Below are 26,449 nucleotides of genomic sequence, written 5' to 3'. Positions count from 1 at the left end.
GATGCAGAATGGTGTCTCTGTCCTTACAATTGAGGAGGCGTGCCAAGAAGGGCCGAGGTGGGGCCCCTGGAGGCAGAGGTTTTGTAGGGACCCTATGAGCCCTTTCAACAGCGAACACTGACGAGAAATCATCTCCCAGTGAGGTCTTAAGCCAATCTTCCAGAAACTGCTCAGGATGCTGACCTTCCGAGCGTTCAGGCAGACCAATGATGCGAATATTATTCCGACGCATTCTGTTCTCCAAGTCATCCACCTTTTGCTTCCAAGCATTCACGGAGCCCGCCACTTTCGTTAACTTGGCCTCCATAGGTGTGACGGAATTCTCCACCTTGGACACCCTCATCTCCACCTTTGTAATGCGTCCCTTCATGGCCTGTATATCGTGACGAAGTCTCCCCACCTCGGTGTAAACATCCTCAATTTTTTCTGTCAGATGTTCTGGTGAGGGAAATGGTCTGCATCAATTGCTCAGACGCCTGTTTAAGTGTCAATTCCTCTTGCTCAGCCTCCTCCTCACCCCCTGAAGGTCGATTCTTACGTTGAACTTGGGAGGACGTATTCCTCAGGAGTCGTGCACTTTAGTTTTTCTGCTGCCGCTCCCGACCCTTTAAATCTGCTCATGGCTGCTGCAGTCTGACTCAGTAAGAAAGCTGGAGATATGTGCTCTGAAAATGTCCACCGCAGGCAGTACGCACAGAAGGATTATTAATAAATAATTATGGCTCAGGCCACAGAGATGAGGGAGGGCTGCGTGAAATTAAGAGGGCAGCGATTCACATTGAATGGTTAATGTTCCTTGCGGCCAGGGGAGGGAGAGGGGTCTCCACAGAGACAGCAGCCGCGGGGGGAGGGGCGCAAGGCCTCCCACAGTACTAACGAAATGGCTGAGGGGAAGAGCACACAGGGCCCGATTTTTCAGGGCACTCACCGCACGTCCTTCCCGTTCTGTGAGTCGTTATCTTCGCTGCCCGAACAGCAGTTCAGCGGTGCGAGCGACGCCGCAGCTCTCTGTAGTAGAGCCGCGCGCCCAAGAAGGTCGCGGCCTCGTGGGGAAGCAGCCGCCCGCTACAGTCTCCCCGGTCTCCCGCTGATAGAAGACTGCTCCCGTCCTCCTATGATGGTCCAAAGGGGTCCCGCTGTCCACAGGGGTCCGCGCCGCTCCAGATATGCCAGGCAGAAAGGGTCTAAATCTCAGGATATTACGGGATCATGAGGAGCTTTCTCGGTAAGCGTCCTCTCCTGTTCACTCCATAGCCACGCCCCCCACAAAATGTTTGTTTACCACCTAAATGTCGCTGACTTCTGAACTGACAGATATAGCCGGGAGACTCTAAGGCCGCTATTTGGCCATGAACTGCTATGGCAAACATCAGGACCACACAATCATGATCTCGGTTTATCAATTAGATTAAAGTGCAAGCCCCCACAATCTTTTACCCATTTATTTGATGTCACTTTTGACAGCAGCAACTAAGGGGTTAAACAGATATGGATGGTGACAACACTGATCGTTTATGATACAGCAAGTTGTCAGCTATAGTGTACAGCCAACAGCTGCTGAATTGTCACTTGTGTGGGGATGATATCTTAGGTCAGTTAAAAGACGTATTGGCTGTCATTAAGGGGTTAAGGAAGAGCAGTCAACAAGTGCCCAGGACCTCTGGGAACTCCTTGAAGACTAAGGGTCCCGTTACACTAACGATGCACCAGCGATCCCGACAATGATACGACCTTGTCAGAATCACTGGTGCCTCGCTACATGATCGCTGGTGAGCTGTCAAACAGGCAGATTTCACCAGCGATCAGGACCAGCGAGGACGCTGGTATCCAAGGTAATTATCGGGTAATAATTATCCAAGGTAATTATCGGGTAACTAAGCGAGCGCGTCGTTTAGTTACCTTCTGTGTACCTTGGATACCAGCTCCCAGCGCGAGCATGCACGTATCCAAGGTACACAGCGGGTAACTAAGTGACGCGCGCGCTTAGTTACCCGATATTTACCTTGGATACCAGCTCCCAGCGTCTGCTTACAGTGCTGGGAGCTCGCTGATCGTTGCTCTCCCGCTGCCACACGCAGTGATCGTGCTGGCCAGAGGGAGACCAACAATCAAAAAATGGCCCAGGACATTAGAGCACGATCAGCGATACCCGGCGGGGGGGGGCGGTCGCTGATGCATGTCACACACAGCGAGATCGCTGTTGCATCACAAAATCAGCGATCTTGCTGTGTGTGACAGGGCCTTAAAGGAAAGCCATTCCAAGCGACTACCTGATGAAAGTGCTTTGAGGATCTATAGTAAGATTTAGCACACATTCTGGTTTCACGCTTCTTTCTATACTCCTGGTTTCCGTACTTGTTCTTTCAAAGACTTGCTGCCTTCAGTCAGAACCTAGAATGTGGATAAGAACAAAGTAAACCAATGCATGAACAGGTGTGTCGGAACTCTTGATCGGTATTGTAGTTTTACACACAAATAGAACCATTTTTTACTTTTGCAGATTGGAATAATACCTTATAGAAATGTGGTGGAAAAGGGTGAAAACTGCACTTTTTGTAAAACTTTTTAATTCTTAATCTTGGGCACTACTTACCTCACTAGTAAACATTGCACAAAAGTAATCACTGCAGGCAGCAAGTACAATTCGGTGAGCAGGAAAATCCTTCATGTTTACCCGGAGTGTGACATCACATAATGTCTGGCTCTTGCGCAGGGAGTTCATAGTATTTAAGATGGACTTGGCATGAGAGTTTGTCATGATGTCTTTGGGTGACATCGCTTCCACAGGCATCTTGGAATCTAAGAGTATGCAACACTCACAGGGTCAAAAGAATTAGAATTTTTAATAAAACATGAAAAATACATTATATGAAGCCAAATTCCCACCTGTATGTGGACACTCTGTTTTTTGAACAGAAAAATATTTCCATACTAGATCAGTTACATAACTGATGCAGAGAGAAGCAGAGGGACCCCCTGATCACTAAACGGTTTGTTTGGGTTTCGTTATGTATGTGTTTAATAATGATAAAAGAGATTTAAAAGTGGAAAAACAAAAAGCAACTCACACCATAAAAATCCAAGCAGACTCCATAACTAATGAACATTCGGTTCCTCCGCAGTGCCTCAGGAGCAGGTTTTAACCCCTTTACGACCTTGGACGTAAAGGTGCGTCCAAAGATGCCTTCCCCTGTTCAAGTTTTCCGGCACATGTCAGCTGATTTCATCAGCTGACAGGTTCCCCAAACAGTCGTGGGTGGAATCCGCGATTCACCCGCGGCTGTTAACATGTTAAATGTCAGTGTCAATCTCTGACAGCGGCATTTAAAGGGAATCTGTCACCCCATTTTCAGCATATAAGCTGGGGCCACCGCCATCAGGGGCTTATCTACAGCATTCTGTAATGCTGTAGATAAGCCCCGATGTAACCTGAAAGAGAAGAAAAAAAAGTTAGATTATAGTCACCAGGGGGCGGTGGGTGTCACGGTCCGGTGCCTCCCATCTTCTAGAGATGACGTCCTCCTCCTTACTTCTGCCGCAGCTCCTCCGCAGGCGTACTTTATCTTCCCTATGGAGGGCAGAGTAAAGTACTGCAGTGCGCAGGCACCGGGAAAGGTAAGAGAGCTCCGGCGCCTGCGCACTGCAGTACTTTACTCTGCCCTCGACAGGGCAGAGAAAGTACGCCTGTGCAGGAGCCATGGCAGAAGTAAGAAGTAGGACGGCATCTCTAGAAGATGGGAGGTGTCGGACCGGACCGCGACACCAATCGGACTGGACCCCCGGGTGAGCATAATCTAACTCGTTTTTCTTCTTTCAGGTTACATCGGGGGCTTATCTACAGCATTACAGAATGCTTTAGGATAAGCCCCTGATGGCTGTGGCTGTGGCCGCAGCTTATGGACCAAAAATGGGGCGACAGATTCCCTTTAACATTATTGTGCTGGAAGTGAGTCACAAATCCAACCCATGTCACATATATGTGGGTTGCTGATGGATTGGCATGACAATCCTGGGATTGTAGGTGACCCCGTGGTTGTCTTCACCGAACTGCTATGAGCGACGCCCAGTGGCCGAGGTTCATAGCAGATGAGCTTTTTAGCTACACAGAAGATCACAGCTTCTAGTCTCCCACTTTAATTTTTTTCTATATTTTCCAGTACACTATATGGCAAAACCAATGGCATTGTTCAAAAGTACAACTCACCCCACAAAAAACAAGCCCTCACATGGCCATATTGACAGAAAAATAAAAAAAAGTTATGGCTATGGGAAGAAAGGGAGCAAAAAACAGGGACACAAAAATGGAAATACCCCTGGTCCTAAAGGGGTTAAGACATTCTATAATTGTGCATTTTATAGTGTTCTAGTACTTGTTATCAATGAGGTTTCAATAAACTTCTATTACTTACAAAAAAATAAAAATAATGGTGGCCGGACCATACATGACAAGCACTTTCTATGTCCTTATAGATTGTGAGCAGGGTCCTCACTCCTGTAACTGGAGCACGGTGTGTTACTTTGTGAGGTATTTACTGTCTGTACATGCCCCCATCTAATTGTAAAGAGCTAAAGAAATAATTCTGTTATTGGAGCATCCTGAATGTGGGATCCTCTATTTTACCTTGAAAATTACTTCTATGGTATTTCAGAAAGTGATTTCTAAACCATATTACGAATGAAAGGGAACCTATCACAGGGCTTTTGCTACCACATCTGAGCAGCATCGTGTAGGGGCAGAGACCCCGAGGTCAGAAATGAACTTGTCTGCTTGCTGCAGTTTTGATTAAAAACGGTTTGGAAGGAAACATGTCTCAAGAAAAAAAAAAATAAAAAAAAAAAATAAATCGCTATTAACCTGCCCGGTACCTGTGCTTAGCCGAACACTGCGGTGAGAAATTAACTTTATTCCCCCCTGGCATCATTCAATCACAGTCATGGGGGACAGCTCAGTCACTGCTCTGCATACACACAGCAAGCGACAGCAGTAACCGCGGTCCCACCTGACAGCCGGCCCCAAAGTAGAGGGGCTGTCAGTCAGGGCCGGGAGTGCGGCTACAGCCGGCGCTCTGGATTCTCACAGCGGTATAATAAATAATAATAATAATTTTTTAATTTATATAGCGCCAACATATTCCGCAGCACTTTACAATTAAGCGGGGACATGTACAGACAATAAATTCAATACAAGTTAAGACAATTTCCAGGTTTCCAGGCAAGAAACGACCTGGAAACCATCTGCAATGACTGAAAACTTAGGTAAGAAAGTGAAAGAACTGGGAGCGCAGGTGGTCTTCTCTTCCATCCTCAAAGTGTCATGGGAGATTTCAACTATCCTGACATTTGTTGGGAATCTCTCTCAGGCAAAACTAACAGGTCAAGGAAATTCTTATCCTCTCTTGCCGACAACTTTATCTTCCAAAAGGTAGGGGAGAAAACAAGGGGAACTGCTACCTTCGATCTAATCCTTATAAGCTGGGAGGAAATGGTTGAGGAGGTAAAAGTGGCTGGGACCCTAGGAGGAAGCGACCATGCTATTTTAGAATTTTGGATAACTAGAGGAGGAAGACCTGTGAAGACTCAGACGTCAAGGTTAGATTTCAGAAAATAGAATTAGTCTTACCGGTAATTCGGTTTCTAGGAACCTTCCACGACAGCAGTATCGGAGGATGTCTCCCCGCCCTAATAGGGGACAGGAAATGCACAAGAGGTTAAATAACCCTCCCCTTCCTATTACCTCCAGTGTTTTTTCTGTACACACTAGCATGTACAGTTACCACCAAGGTGCAGGAATCATCCGGTAGAGCATCAGGCAAGGATGGAAATTAGTGCTGTCGTGGAATGTTCCTAGAAACCGAATTACCGGTAAGACTAATTCTATTTTCTCTAGTCACCTTCCACGACAGCAGTATCGGAGAAATACCAACAACTAATTTCTTAGGGAGGGACAACAGACTGCAGAACACATCTGCCAAACGTTAAATCCCTGTTGAAGTTTAGTCTATAGTGTCTGGTGAATATGTGGACAGACGACCAGGTGGCGGCTCTGCATATCTGCTCTGTAGATGCGTCCCCTCTTCCTGCCCACAAAGTTGCTACAGAATGAGTAGAGTGGGCTTTTAATGATGTAGGAGAGGAAACGTTCTGTGACGAGTAGGCGAGGCTGATCACTTGCTTGATCCAATTGGCGATTGCATTTTTTGCCGCCTTTTTGCCTCTATTTCGGCCTGAAATCTGAACGAATAGGTTCTGATGAATCCTCCAACTTGCCGTCTGCTGTAGGTAGAAGAGGACTACTCTGCGTACATCGAGGGTATGGAACCCTTCTTCTTTCGCGTTGGAGGGACTTGGACAGAAGGAGGGTAATACGATGTCCTGGCTCCTTTGAAAGTTCGAGACTACCATAGGCATAAAGGAGGGATCTAATCTTAGGATGATGCTATCCTCCATGATGGTTAAGTATGGTTCCTGTATCGAAAGGGCCTGTAGCTCTCCTATGCGCCTTGCAGTAGTGATTGCCACCAGGAACACTGTTTTTAGTGTCAAGTTTTTCAACGTCGTGGAAGCCAGAGGTTCAAACGGTTCAGCCGACAAGCTTTTGAGAACCAGGTTCAAGTCCCAGGGGGAATCTGGCTACGGAGTCTGGGACGGATCCTAGAAGCCGAGGTCATGAACCGTTTAATCCATCGATGGCTCGCCAAGTCCTGATCGCAGAATGAGCTAAGGGCTGACACTTGTACCTTTAAGGTACTGGGTGTGAGGCCCAGATCTAGGCCATCCTGGAGGAACTCTAAGATCTGTGCAATCTTGGGATGGAAGGGATCTGGAAGATTTGGGGAGCACCAGGACGAGAACTTCTTCCAAACTTTCCCGTAAATGGCGTTAGTCACTGGTTTCCTACTTCTTTGTAGGGTTTGGATTACTTTTTCGGATAAACCCTTAGCTTTTAGAATTCTGGCTTCAGTAGCCAGGCCGCCAGGCTCAGCTTGCACGGATCTGAGTGCAGTAGAGGGCCCTAGCGAAGGCGATAGTCTCTCTGGGGCAGGAGTATTGAACCATCCTGAGCCATGTTTTGCAGGGCTCCGTACCAGCTCCTTCCCGGCCACAAGGGAGCTATCAAGATTGTAGTGACTGGGGGCGTGGCCTGCTTGCTAATGGCACCGGTCACTTAGCTGCTGAGCTCCAGCCACTTCGACTCCTAATCGGCTCATTGAGGCTCGCCAGCGGCACCAATCTCTCTGCACACGGGGGCGGAGTGCTGCGGAGGTATCCAGGATCGTAGCATGCCAAGGGGAAAATCCCAGAAGAAGCCGTCCCCGGCGAAAGTTATAGACTTCTTCTCCAGCACGGGGAAAGGGAAAATGGCGGCAGCATCCTCCTCCACAGCTTCCTCACGCTCATCCAGGAGGGGATCCACAGCAGGCCCAGACTTGGACACAGACGCTGCAGATATACCGCTTACCAAAGGTACAATGCAGAAACTGCTCAGTGCCCTCCGCTCATCACTGCAGCAGGATTGGAAAGATATGGAGGCTGAGCTGAGGGGAGATATCACTGCCATAGGCAGCCGTACAGCACATATTGAATCTAAAATGGGGGAGCTGACAAAGTCAGACAATAGCCTCATTGATGCCAATGCAGCACTGGAGGAACAAGTGCAAAAGCTCCATACCAAGGTCTTGGATTTAGAGGACAGGTCCCGCCGAAATAATATAAGAATCAGAGGAATTCCAGAGGCCATACCAGACAAGGGGCTGCAGAGTTTTCTGGGCTCCTTGCTGCAGGAGCTGCTCCCAGACCTGACTGCAACTGATTTCCTGGTGGACAGAATACACAGAGTCCCTAAGCCTAAATCCCTCAGTGCTGATGTCCCTCGGGACACTTTAGCTCGCCTGCACTTTTACAAGACCAAAGAAGCCCTGCTGCAAGCCCTGAGAAAGAGACCCCCTCTGTCTGAGCAATTCCGGCACCTGTCCATTTTTCCAGATCTGTCTGCAGGAACCCTGGCAAAAAGGAGGGAATTTGCTCCTTATACCAAAGTTCTCAGGGATGAAGCTATATCCTATAGATGCGGTTTCCCTGTAAAGATCCTGCTTTTCCGAGCAGGAAATACCCACGCCTGCCATTCCCCACAGCAGTTGGCAAAGCTCCTATCCTCATGGAACTTGGCAAATCTCCCGGGCAGATCTCCAAGAGCTACAGGATCATCCCAACAGGATAAAGTGAATGAAGACTGGTCCGTCGTGTGAGTTATGTGATATGTTTGAGTCGCGGCTGAGACTTAGTTGCTACTTTTAAGGTCCGCTGGTTCTGTTCAACCAGGACCCTGAACCCCAATGGCGGTAAATTTCCACCATACCGCAGGCCCCTTTTTTGGGCTTTTTTCTTTGTGGACTGATGCTCCCTACATCAGTAATGTTAGTGATGTCAATATTGTTAGTGTTATCTCTTTCCTGCCTAACCTTCCTTTTCCCCCTGCAGCTCTAGGCAAGAGACTTTTTTTTCATGTACAATGGTACTGAACTGTATGTCTATAATTGTTAGGGGTCTGAACTCGCCAGCCAAGAGATCCATGTTTTGGCGGGAAGTGGTTAAATCCAAATGTGATGTAATATGTGGTCAGGAGTCTCATCTCCTCCAAGGGGACTCACACAGGTTAAATAATGCTAAATTTCCTTTCATACTGCTGGCTTGTGGAAAAAAAAAAGGCTGGAGTATTCATTTGTGTAAAAAATACTGTTGCGTTCACACTACATTCACAACATTTAGACCCTGACGGTAGATACGCCATTATTAATTGCTCCATAAATGGATCTAAGTATACTATTGCAACCGTTTACGCCCCCAACTCTGGTCAAATCAGCTTTTTGCGGAGGTTTCTTTCCAAGCTTTCATCCGTTAAAGAGGGTAAGCAAATAATCTGCGGGGATTTTAACATGGTAATGTCCAGCACTCTGGATTGCTCCAATACTGCTGTAAAGAGGAAGGAGATGAGCACAATAATTTCAGAAAGGCATCTCCATGATATATGGAGATACCAACATGCAAATGAGAGGGACTACACATTCTTCTCGCCTCGGTTCACCTCTTACAGCAGATTGGACTACTTTCTGGTTGATAGCTCACTTATTATGGATTGCTCAGATTCAAAAATTGGACTTATAGCTTGGTCGGACCACGCCCCCATATACCTGACAGTTCAGGAGCAAAACCGCGCGCCTGTTTTTACCCGGTGGCGCATGAATGACTCCCTCCTAGCCTGTAGACAAATCTCTGAGGAGTTGCAGGCCGACCTCGCAGAGTTTTTTAACTTTAATGATAACAAGGAGGTGACAGAGGAAACGCTTTGGTCTGCACACAAGGCCTATATTAGGGGGTCATTCATCAAAATTGCCACTAGGGAGAAAAGGAGGTGTCAGGCAACTTACAAAGCTCTACTGTCCCGCATAGTACTTTTGGAAGCCCACAATAAATCTGCCCCAAACTTGTCGACATCTGACGAACTCAGGAAACTAAGAACACAGCTCCGCCAGGTGTTGATGGCAGACTATGAGAAAAACTTAAGATCCCTCAAACAGCGGTACTATGTGATGGGTGACAGGGCGGGTGCCTTACTAGCCAGGAGGGTTAAAAAAACGAGAAATGCAAAATAAAATTGAATACCTCGTGACGGGTTCTAATGCCACAATACGCAACCCAACGGAAATAGCCAACGCATTCGCTGACTTTTACCAGTCTCTCTACAACCTTAAAAATGACCCCACTGCCCCAAAGCCTACCCAAACGGCAATTAATTCCTTCTTAAACAATATTAATCTTCCTCGGTTATCTGCAGTACAGCTGGAGCAACAAAATTCCACTTTTTCTCTGGAAGAGGTTCGCCAGGCGGTGACCACAGCCAAAAGAAATTCAGCTCCAGGCCCAGACGGCCTCACTAACTCCTATTATAGGCAATTCACTGAAACCCTGTCTCCTTTCCTCCTGAGACTTTTCTCCTCTTGGCGAGCCACAGCAGATATTTCACCAAATAATCTAGAGGCCATTATAACTACCCTGCCAAAACCAGGAAAACCCCCTATTTCACCGGGGAACTTCAGGCCAATATCCCTCCTAAACTGCGACTTAAAATTGTACGCCAAAATAATCTCAGCTAGAATACATAAAGTTCTTCCATCACTGATTTCCCCGGATCAAGTGGGGTTTGTGGCGGGGAGGCAGGCGAAAGATGGGACGAGACGTATGCTGGATCTGATTGCGGTGGCTGAGGGGAGGAAAATCCCCAGTGTATTCCTGTCCCTGGACGCAGAGAAGGCGTTCGACAGGGTGCACTGGGGATATCTGAAATCTGTTCTGGCCAAGTTTGGTTTCAAAGGCCCCATACTTAATGCCATAATGGCGCTGTACTCTAACCCTAACGCCAAAGTTCTGGCATCCGGATTTATATCTCGGAGTTTTGAATTAACCAATGGGACACGCCAGGGGTGTCCGCTCTCCCCTATCATCTATGCCCTTGCTATAGAGCCTCTGGCGCAGACTATCCGTGAATGCCCTCGGATCTCGGGGATTCGAGTGGGGAGTATAAATCATGTGGTCAGTCTATATGCAGATGACGTGATTTTATCTTGCACTAATGTAGAGGTGTCCCCACAACACGTAATGGAGATCCTGTCCTCCTTCGCTCAAGTCTCGTATTACGAGCTTAATATTACCAAGTCCTTAATTTTTCTGCTCTTCTTGCCAGCCTCTACCAGAGCCACTCTTTCTCATCTTTACCCTTTCAAATGGGAAGACGAGGGAATCCCCTACCTGGGTATTATACTGGCCCCGCTACACTCCGTGATCCGGAAAAATCTGCTGACCCTGCACACCTCATTGGATAAAGAACTTACTCGCCTTTCTCTTCTCCCACTCTCTTGGGTGGCGAGAATGCAGACTTTTAAAATGATCTGTCTCCCAAAAATTATCTACTTACTTCGGTGCCTGCCCCTAACAATTCCGCAACGGTATCTCACCAAAATTCATTCGCTAATGAGTAAATTTATATGGGCTGGGAAAAAACCTAGAATAGCCCTGAGATGTATGCATGCCCCGTTCAGTGGTGGAGGAATGGGTATTCCTAATATTCTAACATATCACAGAGCTGCTATCCTGGAACCGGCTCGAGATTGGTGGAAGAATGATTCAGACTTGAGATGGTTACAGATTGAGTACACCTGGGCACAGGCCCACTCCCCTAAACAATTCATAGACTCCCTGCTCCTAACCCCTTCGCCCCCCGGCGATCTTCTACCCACCACAGCAGCTCTAAAGAAAGCTTGGTCCTTATGGAGCAAGCCAGTGTCACAGGCTCTAGGTCCCAGCCTTCCCCTTAGATCGCTGGAAGCCTTCATTCCAAATTTGAATCTTGCCGCCTGGACACGTGGAGGTCCAATTACCCTAGCAGATCTCTATAGAGAAGGCGTCCTACTCCCGTACTCAGAAATGTGTGTTAAATTTAACCTCCCCCGACACAGTTTATTCCAGTTTTTTCAAATACGTCACTTCCTTCAGTCTGCTCCTCACCTACCGGTTCCCACAACAGCCGACCACGCTGCAATTAAAAAATTCTTTCAAAATAGCAAAATCAAAGGCCTTTCATACATCCATAACCTGCTAAACTCCCCGGAACCGGACAAACAATTGCCGTATATGCTCAAATGGGAACAAGATCTAGCCTCTCAGCTTCCGTCGCAAGAATGGTTCGCGGCCTCAAAATGGATCCACAAATTCTCTTCATGTCTCAATCACATAGAGCAATTAAAAAAGGTTCATCTGCGGTGGTACAACTCCCCTACTAAACTGGCTTCTTTTTCCCCACATATGTCACCTTTGTGCTGGAGGGGATGCAACCACAGGGGCACCTTGTGTCATATGTGGTGGTTTTGCCCTAAGTTATCTAACTTCTGGCAGGAGGTGTTCAATCTAATCCATGAGGTTACTAGTCTCCGTCTTTCCCCAAACCCAACCTTAGCGGTGCTACACATTGGCCTAGATGGGATCCCGGATCTTTTAACCCTCCGTCAGGCGCAATATAGATTCTCCTCAGTTCATGCGCAATGTGCCTGACAAGCACAGGTCAGAAAACCACCTATAGTAGCTACATATTTCAATTTCAGGACTATAGAAGTAGTCAGTGACCTTCATAGGAATGTATTAAAAGAGATTACACCAAATCAGATGCAAAAAAAACATTTATTAACCATAAACTTATTAAAACTAAAAGTACCACTTTTCGGTAGTACCGCCAAATAGGCTCCAGTTATCTTTACTTAACTATTGCTTAAATATAAAATTATGGAAAAAAACTTAAAGGATATTGCACTTAGATGTTACTTAATTATTTTCTACTCATCTTCAGTGGTTTCAATTACAGCAGAAGATCATCGAAACGGAGGCAACGGATCAGGACTTTGAATCGTTTCAGATTCATCACAAGGCTGAATTTTTCGATGCCATCACCGTCTGTCCCCCACAGCTCCTCCAAACTTTGCCTATTTGCTCTGAAAGCACCAGCTAGGTATAACAAGCCAATAAATGCCTTGAGTTCAATCACATCAGTGTTTTTGATGTCCCTCTCTCTGGAGAATTGCTCTTTGATTGTGTCAATATACTGGTTAGTGAACCGAACAATAGTTTCCAACATGCTATCTGTAATTAGATTACTCCAACATTCCACTGCAGTTTTAGCTTTTCTAGCACTTCCAATAACTCCAGGAAGGTGTGTAATAATATTGTGGGATGCTCTGTGCTGTTTGTTCTTGGGTGCCTTTTTGTTCCACTTTGTATTTTTATCTTTGCCCAAATAATAAGCTAGATCTGTGTCTGTTTCCTCTGTATCAGTGTCATCACCATCCTGCTCTGTTCCAGAATCAGTGTTACATTCTGCTACCTCATCTTCAGATGAAATGTCACTAGATTCCTCTAAATCCTCAGTTACTGCTGGTTCTTCCTCATCATCTTCTAACAAAAAAATCTTCATTTCTTCTAAATGAAGGGGTTTAGATGAGTCATACTGTTTTCTGGCCATTGCAGCAGAAAATCTGAAGCAAGAGAGAAAGAGTATGTGTTAGGGCGCAATGTGCCTTAGAAGCCACCCTCCTTTTGTCTAAGAAAACAGTACTTATGTACACTAACTTAGCATTAATCCTTCATAAAACAAGCTAAATACACAATCGTGATGAATAAAAAAAGAAAATACTAACCTTTCAATTTGTGTTGAAATCAGGCGCAATGTGCCTGAGAAGCCAAAGTGTTGATATCTGCTCACTAGAAGGTCTGCTGAGTCACTGTGATATCAGGTTTCACAGAGCCTGTAGAGTCAGGAGATAACTAGGAGGGGTGGGGTTTTCTGATAAGTGGGCAAGGAGAGAGAAGTGAAACTAATTACTGTGTGCCTGTCAGATCTATTGCGCCTGACGGAGGGTTAAAAAATATCATTTCTCACATTCTCATAGCCGGCAGGTACTGTGTGGCATACAAGTGGAGGTCGGTGAGCCCCCCTACAAAAACAGAACTAATTGAGAGGACCAACCTACACTGGCTATACGAAACCAACTTGACCCCCAATCTAGAGAAGAGAACGGTGAGACTTAAACAACGGCATCCGTGGGCCACTTCCCTTTATGCAACGGCCCTCCCCCAGATACAGACACCTACACCATAAATAAATTGATTGTGCCTAAGAATGCCATGCATGTAGAGCTGCTTCCCCTTCCCCCTCCCCCCTCTCCCCGCTTCTATGTTCAAGTTGTTGTTGGAAGGGGTATTTAATGTCCCAGATTGATATTCTAATAATGGCTCGAGGTTATTCCACCTCTTGCTACTCATTGCTCCTGTTCTTGATGTTTTTGTATGAGAAGTTTGTATTTTTTCTGAAAACTCAATAAAAACCTTTATGATAAAAAAAAAAAAGATTGTAGTGACTCGTTCTGCCAGTACCTTCTGTAGTGTTCTTGCTATCATGGGGATTGGAGGAAAAGCGTAGGCTAGGTTGAAGTGCCACGGGTGAGAGAAGGCGTCTACTTCCCACGCTCCGTCGGTGGGCCTGAGGGAGAAATATGTTCCCACCTTCGCATTCTGACCATTGGCGAACAGGTCCACCTCGGGATATCCCCATCTTGAGACCAGCGATGAAAATACTGACTGGTCCAGGCTCCATTCCCCGGGATGAACGTCCCTCCTGCTGAGGAAGTCCGCTTCCACATTGTCTACTGCCCTTAGATGCACTGCTGATATGGACAGTAGATGTTTCTCTGCCCAGGAGAAGATCCTCGCAGCCACCAGCTTTAGGTTGAAGAATTTTGTGCCTCCCTGGTGGCGGATGTAGGACACCGTAGTCATATTGTCTGAGTACACGCGTACGTGATGGTTTTGGACGAGGGTCGCTGATGCCTTTAGTGCCTCCTCTACCGCTATTAGTTCTCTTGTATTTGAGGAGTTGGAACTGACTTCTGGGCCCCATAACCCCTGGAAGTGTGATTTTCCCACTGTCGCGCCCCAGCCTCGCTGACTGGCATCCGTGGTGATGATCTTCAGGGGCAGCTGATCCCAGCCGACCCCCCCGCTGAAGGTTCTGACGGTTCAGCCACCATAGAAGAGAGGCTTTCACATGACCTGGAAGAGGAGTTTTTCCTTGTTGAGGGATGAAGGTTTGACTTCTCTAGGTTAGGGATCCAACCCAAGGATTTCAGAATCTCTAGAGATTTGCGTACGTCCTGGTTCAGGCGAGGCCTGGATGGAGCTACTATTAGAAGGTCGTCCAGATATGGGACGATGCAGATCCCCTGTTGGCGAATGAAGATTATTGCCTCCGCCATCACCTTGGTAAATACCCGAGGGGCTGATGATACTCCAAACGGCAGGACGTTGAATAGGTAGTGCCTGACCTGGGACCCCTGAGATACCGCAAACCTGAAGAATCTTGTGGTCTGGATGGATCGGGACGTGATAATAGGCGTCCCTTAGGTCTATTGTAGCCATCACCCAATTCTGTCCTATAAGAGGGATTGCAGTCTTGACCGACTCCATCTTGAACCGCCTGTATTTCACCACTTGGTTCAATGGTTTCAAGTTTATAATGACCCTGTGTTTCCCTGAGGGTTTTACCACTACGAAGAGGCGAGAATAGTGGCCTTTGCCTATTTCTCGTTGTGGACCCGGAAAGATTGCTCTTGCTTGCAGGAGTGTTTTTATATCTGAAAGCAAGGATCTTTGGAGGTGCGCTTGCAGGGAGGTTATTCTCAGGCATTGAGGGGGAGGACTCTCGAATTCCAATCTCAGTCCGTCGCGAATAGTGCGAAGAACCCACTGGTTTGATGTTATGGACTGCCATTGCTCTATGAAATTCGACAGTCGGCCCCCGACCGGAATACCGTCATTGCTTCTTTGTGGGGTTTTGTTGTTGCTGGGACTGGGAGGCCAGAATATTTCTGCCTCTTCCTCCCTTCGGATAGCTCCACCTGCCCGTTTTACCCTTCCCTTTGAACTCTTTCTGGGAGGGTTGGTCACGGTGGGAACGAAAAAACCGTCTTCTAGGTTTCCGCTCTTCTGGTAGTGACTTCTTTTTATCCATGGCCTTCTCCAGGATATCATCCAGGGCTGGGCCAAATACATACTTCCCCTGGAAGGGAATCGCACAAAGTTTTGACTTTGATGTGATGTCTAGGCTTTGTTTTACGATCCATAGGATCCTTGAGTTGAGACGAGTCTTCGAAGGGAAGAGCCGTCCTTTTCGTCACTCTGGATACCTGCACGTCTACTTTGGGGATCTCCCATAGGGAGCAATCCCCCTCCAAAGGAAATCTGTTCCTCATATCTGATGGAGTAGTGAGCCTTTTTTCAGGAAAGGCCCATTCTTGCATAACTAAATTTCGGATGTTCTCATGGATGGGGAACCCCTTTTGGTCTTTGGGTCTCAATCCCCCAAACATTTCATCCTGAACTGAGTATTCTACCTCCGTCTCCTCTAATCCCATGGTGCCCCTTACCATGCTAACTAAGTCCCCCATGACTTCCGATGAAAAGTAATATTTTTTGTTATCGGGCCTGGGGGCAGAAGTGGAACTCTCGTTTTCCCATGCATCCTCTGAGTCAGAGGCAGCAATTTCTCCCGAATCTGAGTACGACTCCGCCGGGGGCGCCTTCCTTTTCCTAGTTGGAGGGGGTTGTGCGGTCGGGGTCTGGGCACTCGTAATCATAGAAGATTGCATGTTTTGCTTGATGAGAGATTTTATACTGTCCAGAAGGGAGGGTTGTTCTACGCGGATTACTTCATCCGTGCAGGGCTGACATAGATTTTTCCTGTATGTTAAGGAGAGTTTGGTACCGCACACGCACTTGCGACTTGGTTTCTTTATGGGGTCAGGGGCCTTGTCTCCCTAGAATAGAGAGAGAAGGCGTACTAAGTTACCTCGCCATTTGGACAGAATAAAGGGGGACCGGTCCTGCTACTTACAGTAGGAGGGTGTACGCTGGGCTCCGCAGAAGCAGAACGAGAGTCTGTCACAGTCACCAGTGCAGAAATGGCCTTACCTGGACGCCCTCTGCCAGGGTCTTAAAAAGCCGAGGCTCCACAGTGTCTTCCTCTGCTCCTCCTACCCTGGTCCAGAGGTGGAGGTAATCGTGCTTACCCCTCCTCACGGCTCCTTCTCAGCTGTCCACTGTCATCCTGGGGACGTCACTCCACCCCCTCGAACTCCCAGCCACCGCCCGATGCCGCCCCTGTATCACCTTAGCCCCCATCACTTCAGGTAAGTGGGCAGGTGGGCGGTGAACAGGCGGCGAGTGGGCTGCGACAGGCGGGTGGATAGCGTCAGGCAGGTGGGTGGGCGAACACCGAGGCGCAGCTCTCACCTTCCCCGAGACGCCGCTCGCGTTCCCTGGAGGCCGCCATGCTGCCGCCCCGAAACCGGAAGTACGGCGCCGCGTCACTTCCGATGCGCTGCCGTCATGGAGAGGAGGACGCCGGGGAGCTCCATGAGGACCCCGGCTGCACATCGCCGTCTTACTTTACCCCGCGGAAGGGGCGCAGAAAAGGCGGGTACGGGGTCCTGAGTCGCACCTGCAGGCGGAGACGGGAGCGGCCAGATCCAAGGAGGGAGGAACGGATTCCCCGACCATCGGCTGCCCGGCTCCAGGTAAGAGATGGGGTGCTCCGGTCGCCGGCCATGGCAGCACCATCGGACCTCTTATGCCCCCATAGGGGACAGGAAAAACACTGAAGGTAATAGGAAGGGGAGGGTTATTTAACCTCTTGTGCATTTCCTGTCCCCTATTAGGGCGGGGAGACATCCTCCGATACTGCTGTCGTGGAAGGTGACTAGAGAAAGGCAGATTTTAAGGGATTCAGAAAGAGAATTGGAGGGATCCAATGGCTGGATATCCTTAAGGACAAAAATGTCCAGGAAGGATGGGAAATCTTGAAAAATGAAATTCTCAAAGCACAATCGTTAACAATTCCGAAAAGAGGGAAGAATAGGAAGCGTTTAAGGACACCAGGATGGATGAACACAGAACTTAAGCACATGCTAAAAAGGAAGAAATAAATGTTTGTAAAATGGAAAGAGGGAGGCATATCTAAAGAAGAACATAAAGCTGTCTGCAGAACCTGCAGGGCACAAATCAGATTCTCTAAAGCTGGCAATGAATTGAGGCTTGCAAGAGATGTTAAAAGCAATAATAAAGGATTTTGGGGATATGTCAAAAGTAAAAGAAAAGTCAAAGATGCTATAGGATTTTTACAGGATGAAAATGATGAAATGGTAAGACAGAAAGTTGAGAAGGCCCAACTTTTAAATTCCTATTTTGCATCTGTTTTCTCTCAGAAAGGAAATTTAACATCAACTGTTCTTCACTGTCCTATTAAGGAAATAGAAGAATCCAGGATATCTATACACAGAAAGTTAGTGAGGAAACACTTAGCTAACCTAAATGAATTCAAGTCTCCAGGTCCAGATGAATTACACCCCAGAGTTCTGAAGGAGATAGCAGAAGAAATTTTTGAACCCCTCTCCATAATCTTTGAAAATTCTTGGAGAACAGGAGAAGTTCCAGAAGACTGAAGAAGAGCAAATGTTGTTCCCATCTTCAAAAAGGGGAAGAAGGTGGACCCAGGCAACTATAGGCCGGTGAGTCTGACTTCTATACTAGGAAAGATCTTTGAGCAAATTATTAACATGTATGTAAGTACATGGACAAGAATGAAGTGATTAAACAGAGTCAGCATGGGTTTGTAACTAATAAGTCATGTCAGACTAACTTAATTTCCTTCTATGACAGAATCGCTGATTGGGTGGATCAGGGAAATGCTGTAGATATAGTATATCTTGACTTCAGCAAAGCATTTGACAAAGTATCTCATACAATCCTTATTGAAAAAATGGCTAAGTATGGAATGGACAAGGCAACTGTTAGGTGGATTCTTAACTGGCTTAGTGATCGGACCCAAAGAGTTGTCGTAAATGGCTGCATATCCAGTTGGAAGAATGTCTCAAGTGGGGTACCACAGGGCTCTGTCCTGGGCCCTGTATTGTTCAACATCTTTATCAACGATTTAGATGAAGGAATTGAGGGTAAACTGATTAAATTTGCTTATGACACAAAGCTAGAAGGAATAGCTAATACTAGAGAAGAGAGAGGATTCAAAAAGATATAAATAAACTGGAGCAGTGGGCAACAACTAACAGAATGTTTTTTAACAGGGAAAAATGCAAAGTACTACATCTTGGCAATAAAAATGAAAAAATCATATACAAAATGGGAGGAATAGGGCTAAGTAACAGCACATGTGAAAAAGACTTGGGTATACTAATTGATCACAGACTGAATACGAGTCAACAGTGTGATTCAGCAGCAAAAAAGGCAAATGCAATTCTAGGATGTATAAACAGAAGCATACAGTCTAGATCACAAGAAGTCATTATTGCCCTCTACTCCTCTTTGGTCAGACCTCATCTGGAATACTGTGTCCAGTTTTGGGTGCCACATTTTAAAAAAGACATCAACAAACTGAAGTAAGTTCAGAAAAGAGCGACCAGAATGGTGACCGGTCTGCAAACCCTGTCTTATGAGGAAAGGTTGCAGGATTTGGGAATGTTTAGCTTGCAGAAGAGAAGACTGAGAGGAGACTTAATAGCTGTCTACAAATATCTCAAGGGCTGTCACATTGTAGTAGGATCATTTTTATTCTCATTTGCACAAGGAAAGACTAGGAGCAAAGGGATGAAACTGAATGGGAGGAGACACAGATTAGATATTAGAAAAAACTTTTTGACAGTTAGAGTGATCAGAGATAGAGTGGAACAGGCCGCCACGAGAGGTGGTGAGTTCTCCTTCAATAGAAGTCTTCAAACAGAGGCTGGACAGACATCTGTCTGGGATAATTTAGCGAATCCTGCTTTGAGCAGGGGGTTGGACCAGATGGCCCAGGAGGTCCCTTCCAACTCTACGATTCTATGATTCAATTTAAACAGTGACATTAGGAGTGAGGTCCCTGCTCGCAAGCTTACAATCTACAAGGAAATGGGGGGGACACAGTAGGTGAAAAGTGCTTGTTATTTCAGGTCTGGCAATTATAATAAATAGGAATTTTCATATAAAGCTGCATGATCCGGTCATCGGCCCGTGTGTTTAAGTGCAATAGTCAAGTATCAAGTGCAGTTATGTGCATGGAGGGTGTGGAGACAGATGAATAGTAGTGTGCAGATTCAGAATAATATTTGGAAGGAGGGAACAGGGCAAAGTTAGTTTACTGAGTAGTTGATGTGGTAGGCTTGTTTGAAGAGATGGGTTTTCAAAGCGCGCTTGAATAGGTCGGGGCTAGGTATCAGTCTGATCGTCTGGGGAAGTGCATTCCAGAGAGCTGGCACAGCACGAGGGAAGTCTTGGAGACGGAGGTGCGAGGTTCGGATTACGGGGGATGTTAGTTTTAGGTCATTTGTAGAACGGAGGGCAAGTGTAGGGCAATAGACATAGATGAGAGAGGAGAGATGAGATATAAGGCGGTGCAGCACTGTGGAGAGCTTTGTGGGTGAGAGAGATGAGTTTATACTGGACCTGTAGCGAATAGGTAGCCAGTGTAATGACTGGCACAAGATGGAGGCATCGGTGAAGCGGCTGGACAGAAATATGACCCTGGCTGCCGCATTCAAGATGGATTGGAGAGGAGAAAGTTTGGTAAGAGGGAGACCGATCAGAAGAGAGTTGCAGTAGTCCAGACGAGAATGAATAAGAGCGACAGTAAGAGTCTTAGCAGTTTCAAAGGTGAGAAAAGGTCGGATTCTGGAGATGTTTTTAAGATGCAGGTGACAAGAGCGAGTGAGTGATCGGATATAGGGAGTAAAAGAAAGTTCGGTGTAGAATATGACCCCAAGACAGCGGTGACTGAAATGGAATCCTGCCGTGGAGAATAAAGTGAATTTTCTCCCCAGAACGTTTGGCTAAGTGTGGACACCGGCCAGATTAGTAACGCTATCAAACTCCTTATCTGCAGGTTAATAGCGTTTTTGCTGGTGACAGGTTCCCTATAACTCCCGCAGATCTACCAAGTCTCTAATTGCTGAGCTCTGTATAACCCCACCCACACCACTGATTGGCAGCTTTCTGTGTATACTGTGCATAGGCAGAAAGCTGACATTGCGTGGTGAGGGCGGAGTTACACAGAACTCATGAATATGGACAACTACATGGCAGCAGGTTTATTAGTCCTCTAGGGAATCTCCTGCTCAGAAAAGAGTTTTATCAATGCCACAGTAGGTAGCCCAGTAGGTGACACCACTGGAATCAGGGTCTCTGCCTCTAAATTATGCTGCTATATAACACAAATCTCAGTCAGCCAGGAGTAGGGCTGCGATATGTGAAGAAATATACAGGGTGGGCCATTTCCATGGATACACCTAAATAAAATGGGAATGGTTGGTGATATTAACTTCCTGTTTGTGGCACATTAGTATATGGGAGGGGGAAACCTTACAAGATGGTTGGCGACCATGGTGGCCAATTTGAAGTCGGCCATTTTGGATCCAAATTTAATTTTTTCCAATGGGAAGAGGGTCATGTGACACCTCAAACTTATTGAAAATTTCACAAGAAAAACAATGGTGTGCTTGGTTTTAATGTAACTTTACTCTTTCATGAGTTATTTACAAGTTTATGACCACTTATAAAATGTGTTCAAAGTGCTGCTCATTGTGTTGGATTGTCAATGCAACCCTCTTCTCCCACTCTTGACACACTGATAGCAACACCGCAGAAGAAATGCTAGTCTAAGGGGGTCAGATTCCTTGTAGGAATGCTTGGACCTGACACCCATAATGTGGTGGTGCACCATCTTGCAGAAAAATCTCAGGGAACGTGCCATCTTCAGTGCATAAAGAAGGCAACACATCATCATGTAGCAATTCAGATATCCAGTGGCATTGAGGTTTCCATTGATGAAGAATGGCCCCACTATCTTTGTAACCCATATACCACACCATCAATTATGGGTGCCAGGTCCGAGCATTCCTACATGAACAGTTTCGTGAAAGGTGGATTGGTCGTCGTGGGCCAAGTTGAATGGCCACCAAGGTCTCCCGATCCGACCCCCTTAGACTTTTATCTTTGGGATCATCTGAAGGCAATTGTCTATCCTGTGAAGATACGAGATGTGCAGCATCTGAAACAATGGATACTGGAAGCCTGTGCTAGCATTTCTTCTGTGGTGTTGCTATCAGTGTGTCAAGAGTGGGAGAAGAGGGTTGCATTGAAAATCCAACACAATGGGCAGCACTTTGAACACATTTTATAAGTGGTCATAAACTTGTAAATAACTCATGAAAGAACAAAGTTATGTTAAAACCAAGCACACCATTGTTTTTCTTGTGAAATTCTCAATAAGTTTGATGTCACATAGCCCTCTTCCCACTGGAAAAAATAAAGTTGGATACAAAATGGCCGACTTCAAAATGGCCGCCATGGTCACCACCCATCTTGTAAAGTCCCCCCCCCCCATTTACTAATGTGCCACAAACAGGAAGTTGATATCACCAACCATTCCCATTTACGTGTACCCATATAAATGGCCCACCCTGTACATGCATATACTGATGTCTAAAGCAATGAGAAGTTAATGTGATTAAAATTAAATACATTTTCCTTCCTGAGCACAATGGGGGTTATCTACACTTTCATCCTCCTCAATGTTTTATAGGTATTCTCATTCTGCACTGTTCTAAAACTGTCAGATTGACGGAGGAGGATGAAACAGGAGATAACTCTCTTCACATAGGACAGCCATGCTCGCGGCTGATGGATATGGGTGTGATACGGCTCCTCTGTCAGTTGAGATATGTCTCGGGAGCTGCATGCCTTCAGTCTGTCCTAACACGTGACCAGGACAAGACGAAGTTTTAACTGTCTTACAGGCGCCACGTTATTACATTGTCGGGGAATCCCTTTAGGCAAGTGACTGCTGACCCTGCCACTACCAAGCACCACATTGTAGACTACCTGCCCCCAAACCAAAAGGTCAGATGATGCCACTATCTCACCTGAGTAGCTTATTTATTGGAAATGATCTTCAAGGCACAAAGCTGCATGACAGGAATCGGGGCGGTGCCAGTTATCAGACAAGAGGCTTCATGGTCAACTTTGAAATTTCATCCTATGAATAAAAACACAGTTGTGTGGTGGCTTATGACTTTCAATATTCTATTATTCTTTTCTACACATTATCGGGGTCTTATTACTTCCAGTTTCTTCTATACTACATTAAGTAACCCCTGTATAAAAGCAAATCAAGAAAATGTGAAAAGGCACGAGATGGTATTAAAGGGCTGTTCCTCCATGTTGTCTGATGGGGCACTCCTGCTGATTGACAGCTGTGACCGGCCGCATTGTGCATTCTCACATGCTACAAACACGGGAAACCTCTGCAGTATCGGAGGAGATCAACTGTACTAAAACTGACCGGATCAGGAGCCAACAGTGCGCTTCCTGCAATCCGGCTTGCTTCAGCGCAGCGACTACAAGCACAATAGATAAGAGCTTGGAAGCGCTGAGCATGGCTGGCTGCTGCTGCTAGAATCTACAAATACCAATGTTCCTGAGAAAGGAGCGGGGCATTACAGAGGTCGACCACTACTTGTTCATTGATGACCTTTGTGATATGGTTATGGATATTCATTGACATTTTACCACACGTACACATCCATCTGCTGTAACGGGTTTTCTTTTTTCCCTTTCATCAATTGTGGACAAAGGCCGGGTCATTCACTGTACCAGAATGAGGGACACAAACCACAAATTATATATATATATACACACACACACACATTTGTACACAAATAATACACACACATATATATATATATACACACACACATGTATTATATATGTTTTCTTATATAATGCCCCTGCCCACAAATACACACACACGCTTTCATTTCCAGCTGGGACATTCTGGAGTGACTGCGGGGGCCACATCTCACTACAGCAGGGGCCAGACATGACATTTCCAGCTGTCTCCAGCAGCCCATAGGCGTTGCCATGACAACCTTATCATGTAAGGAGGCCACCAGTGCTCATCTATGGGCAGTCATGTGCCCCCTCTCCATGATGCCATGTATGTACCCAGTGAGGCATATGGGGACAGGACGCAGCTCTGCCTCCTCTCCCGAGCAACCATAGCGCCAGCAGCCAGTCACAGCTCATACTTGCCTTCCAGTTATCACGACATGACCGCGGCCTTCCTTTCACTATCCGGGCACATATCATGCACACAGCACGGTCTATCACCGTTTCTCAGGCTCCTGTTGTGGCCGGCGGTGTCTGATGACATATCTGTGCTTCCTGGGACATCGCTATACCGAGTGGTTGCGAGACTTCCAGGAAGTGCTGGCCGCCATGTTCTCGGAGACAAATTTCCCTGCAGTGCAAGGAGCGTGCTACACAAACATGGATCCCAGAATGGCCATCTAAGGATCCGGGGTCTGTTACGCTCCACATTGGGGGCTAGGGGCAGGGGACGGAAGGCTGACTGTCATGTCTGCACACTACTGTGTAAAATTGGCTCCTGTGAGGGTCTCCTCCAGTGTATACGGCTCAGCACTGACAGGACTAGGATGTAAGGACAGGGGTGACCCAGGAGCTCCTCATAGACTCCATTCTAGTGACAGAAGTGACTGGAGTGGGGTAACTGCAGTGAGGGGAACACCGACACCCAGGAATAATGACATTACAGGGGTCACTGAAGTGAGAGGGGACAACGAGGCCCAGGAATAATTACATTACAGGGGTCACTGCAGTGAGGGGACAACGAGGCCCAGGAATAATGACATTACAGGGGTCACTGCAGTGAGGGGAACACCGACACCCAGGAATAATGACATTACAGGGGTCACTGCAGTGAGAGGGGACACCGAGTCCTAGGAATAATTACATTACAAGGGTCACTGCAGTGAGGGGGACCCGGAGGCCCAGGAATAATTACATTACAGGGGTCACTGCAGTGAGAGGGGACACCGAGACCCAGGAATAATTACATTACAGGGGTCACTGCAGTGAGGGGGACTCGGAGGCCCAGGAATAATTACATTACAGGGGTCACTGCAGTGAGAGGGGACACCGAGACCCAGGAATAATGACATTACAAGGGTCACTGCAGTGAGGGGAACACCGACACCCAGGAATAATGACATTACAGGGGTCACTGCAGTGAGAGGGGACACCGAGTCCTAGGAATAATTACATTACAAGGGTCACTGCAGTGAGGGGGACCCGGAGGCCCAGGAATAATTACATTACAGGGGTCACTGCAGTGAGAGGGACAACGAGACCCAGGAATAATTACATTACAGGGGTCACTGCAGTGAGGGGAACACCGAGACCCAGGAATAATTACATTACAGGGGTCACTGCAGTGAGAGGGACAACGAGGCCCAGGAATAATTACATTACAGGGGTCACTGCAGTGAGAGGGACAACGAGGCCCAGGAATAATGACATTACAGGGGTCACTGCAGTGAGAGGGACAACGAGGCCCAGGAATAATGACATTACAGGGGTCACTGCAGTGAGAGGGACAGCGAGGCCCAGGAATAATTACATTATAGGGGTCACTGCAGTGAGAGGGGACACCAAGACCCAGGAATAATTACATTACAGGGGTCACTGCAGTGAGAGGGGACACCGAGACCCAGGAATAATGACATTACAGGGGTCACTGCAGTGAGGGGAACACCGAGACCCAGGAATAATGACATTACAGGGGTCACTGCAGTGAGAGGGACAACGAGGCCCAGGAATAATTACATTACAGGGGTCACTGCAGTGAGAGGGACAACGAGACCCAGGAATAATTACATTACAGGGGTCACTGCAGTGAGAGGGACAACGAGGCCCAGGAATAATGACATTACAGGGGTCACTGCAGTGAGAGGGGACAACGAGACCCAGGAATAATTACATTACAGGGGTCACTGCAGTGAGAGGGACAACGAGGCCCAGGAATAATGACATTACAGGGGTCACTGCAGTGAGAGGGACAGCGAGGCCCAGGAATAATTACATTACAGGGGTCACTGCAGTGAGAGGGGACACCGAGACCCAGGAATAATTACATTACAGGGGTCACTGCAGTGAGAGGGGACACCGAGACCCAGGAATAATGACATTACAGGGGTCACTGCAGTGAGGGGAACACCGAGACCCAGGAATAATGACATTACAGGGGTCACTGCAGTGAGAGGGACAACGAGGCCCAGGAATAAGGACATTACAGGGGTCACTGCAGTGAGAGGGACAACGAGGCCCAGGAATAATTACATTACAGGGGTCACTGCAGTGAGGGGAACACCGAGACCCAGGAATAATTACATTACAGGGGTCACTGCAGTGAGAGGGACAACGAGGCCCAGGAATAATTACATTACAGGGGTCACTGCAGTGAGAGGGACACTGAGGCCCAGGAATAAGGACATTACAGGGGTCACTGCAGTGAGAGGGACAACGAGGCCCAGGAATAAGGACATTACAGGGGTCACTGCAGTGAGAGGGACAACGAGACCCAGGAATAATGACATTACAGGGGTCACTGCAGTGAGGGGAACACCGAGACCCAGGAATAATGACATTACAGGGGTCACTGCAGTGAGGGGAACACCGAGGCCCAGGAATAATGACATTACAGGGGTCACTGCAGTGAGGGGAACACCGAGACCCAGGAATAATTACATTACAGGGGTCACTGCAGTGAGAGGGACAACGAGGCCCAGGAATAATTACATTACAGGGGTCACTGCAGTGAGAGGGACAACGAGGCCCAGGAATAAGGACATTACAGGGGTCACTGCAGTGAGGGGGACCCGGAGGCCCAGGAATAATGACATTACAGGGGTCACTGCAGTGAGAGGGACAACGAGACCCAGGAATAATGACA

At 47.1% G+C, this 26,449-nt stretch overlaps 1 protein-coding gene and 1 long non-coding RNA gene across 4 annotated transcripts in view; both read right to left on the bottom strand.

The window, feature by feature from the left end:
• The window catches only part of KLHL12 (kelch like family member 12), an 82,635-nt gene extending 58,721 nt beyond the window's left edge, over positions 1 to 23,914 (bottom strand). Inside the window, exons 1-3 of one of the 3 annotated variants that reach the window (XM_073542546.1) lie at positions 23,731 to 23,913; positions 22,563 to 22,675; positions 2,594 to 2,799 (exon numbers count right to left, since the gene is read on the bottom strand). In XM_073542546.1, coding sequence (XP_073398647.1) covers positions 2,594 to 2,791 — 198 coding nt within the window. In that variant the 5' untranslated portion in view covers positions 2,792 to 2,799; positions 22,563 to 22,675; positions 23,731 to 23,913. Of the gene's footprint in view, positions 1 to 2,593; positions 2,800 to 22,562; positions 22,676 to 23,730 lie in introns of all 3 variants that reach the window. The other 2 variants (XM_073542547.1, XM_073542549.1) reach the window with 2 other exon arrangements.
• LOC141047443 (uncharacterized) lies at positions 12,210 to 13,662 on the bottom strand. Its single transcript, XR_012219806.1, has 2 exons — positions 13,239 to 13,662; positions 12,210 to 13,076 (listed from the first exon to the last, which is right to left on the bottom strand). It is a non-coding gene; the product is annotated as an uncharacterized lncRNA (long non-coding RNA).
• Positions 23,915 to 26,449: the final 2,535 nt, after the last annotated feature.

The sequence above is a fragment of the Dendrobates tinctorius genome, unplaced genomic scaffold (genome assembly GCF_039654945.1).
Source record: "Dendrobates tinctorius isolate UK_male_01 unplaced genomic scaffold, ASM3965494v1 ptg000127l, whole genome shotgun sequence".
In the NCBI taxonomy this organism is placed as follows: Eukaryota; Metazoa; Chordata; class Amphibia; order Anura; family Dendrobatidae; genus Dendrobates; species Dendrobates tinctorius.
Note: the sequence above shows the minus strand (reverse complement) of the source record. Positions and strands in the feature narration are given on the sequence as shown.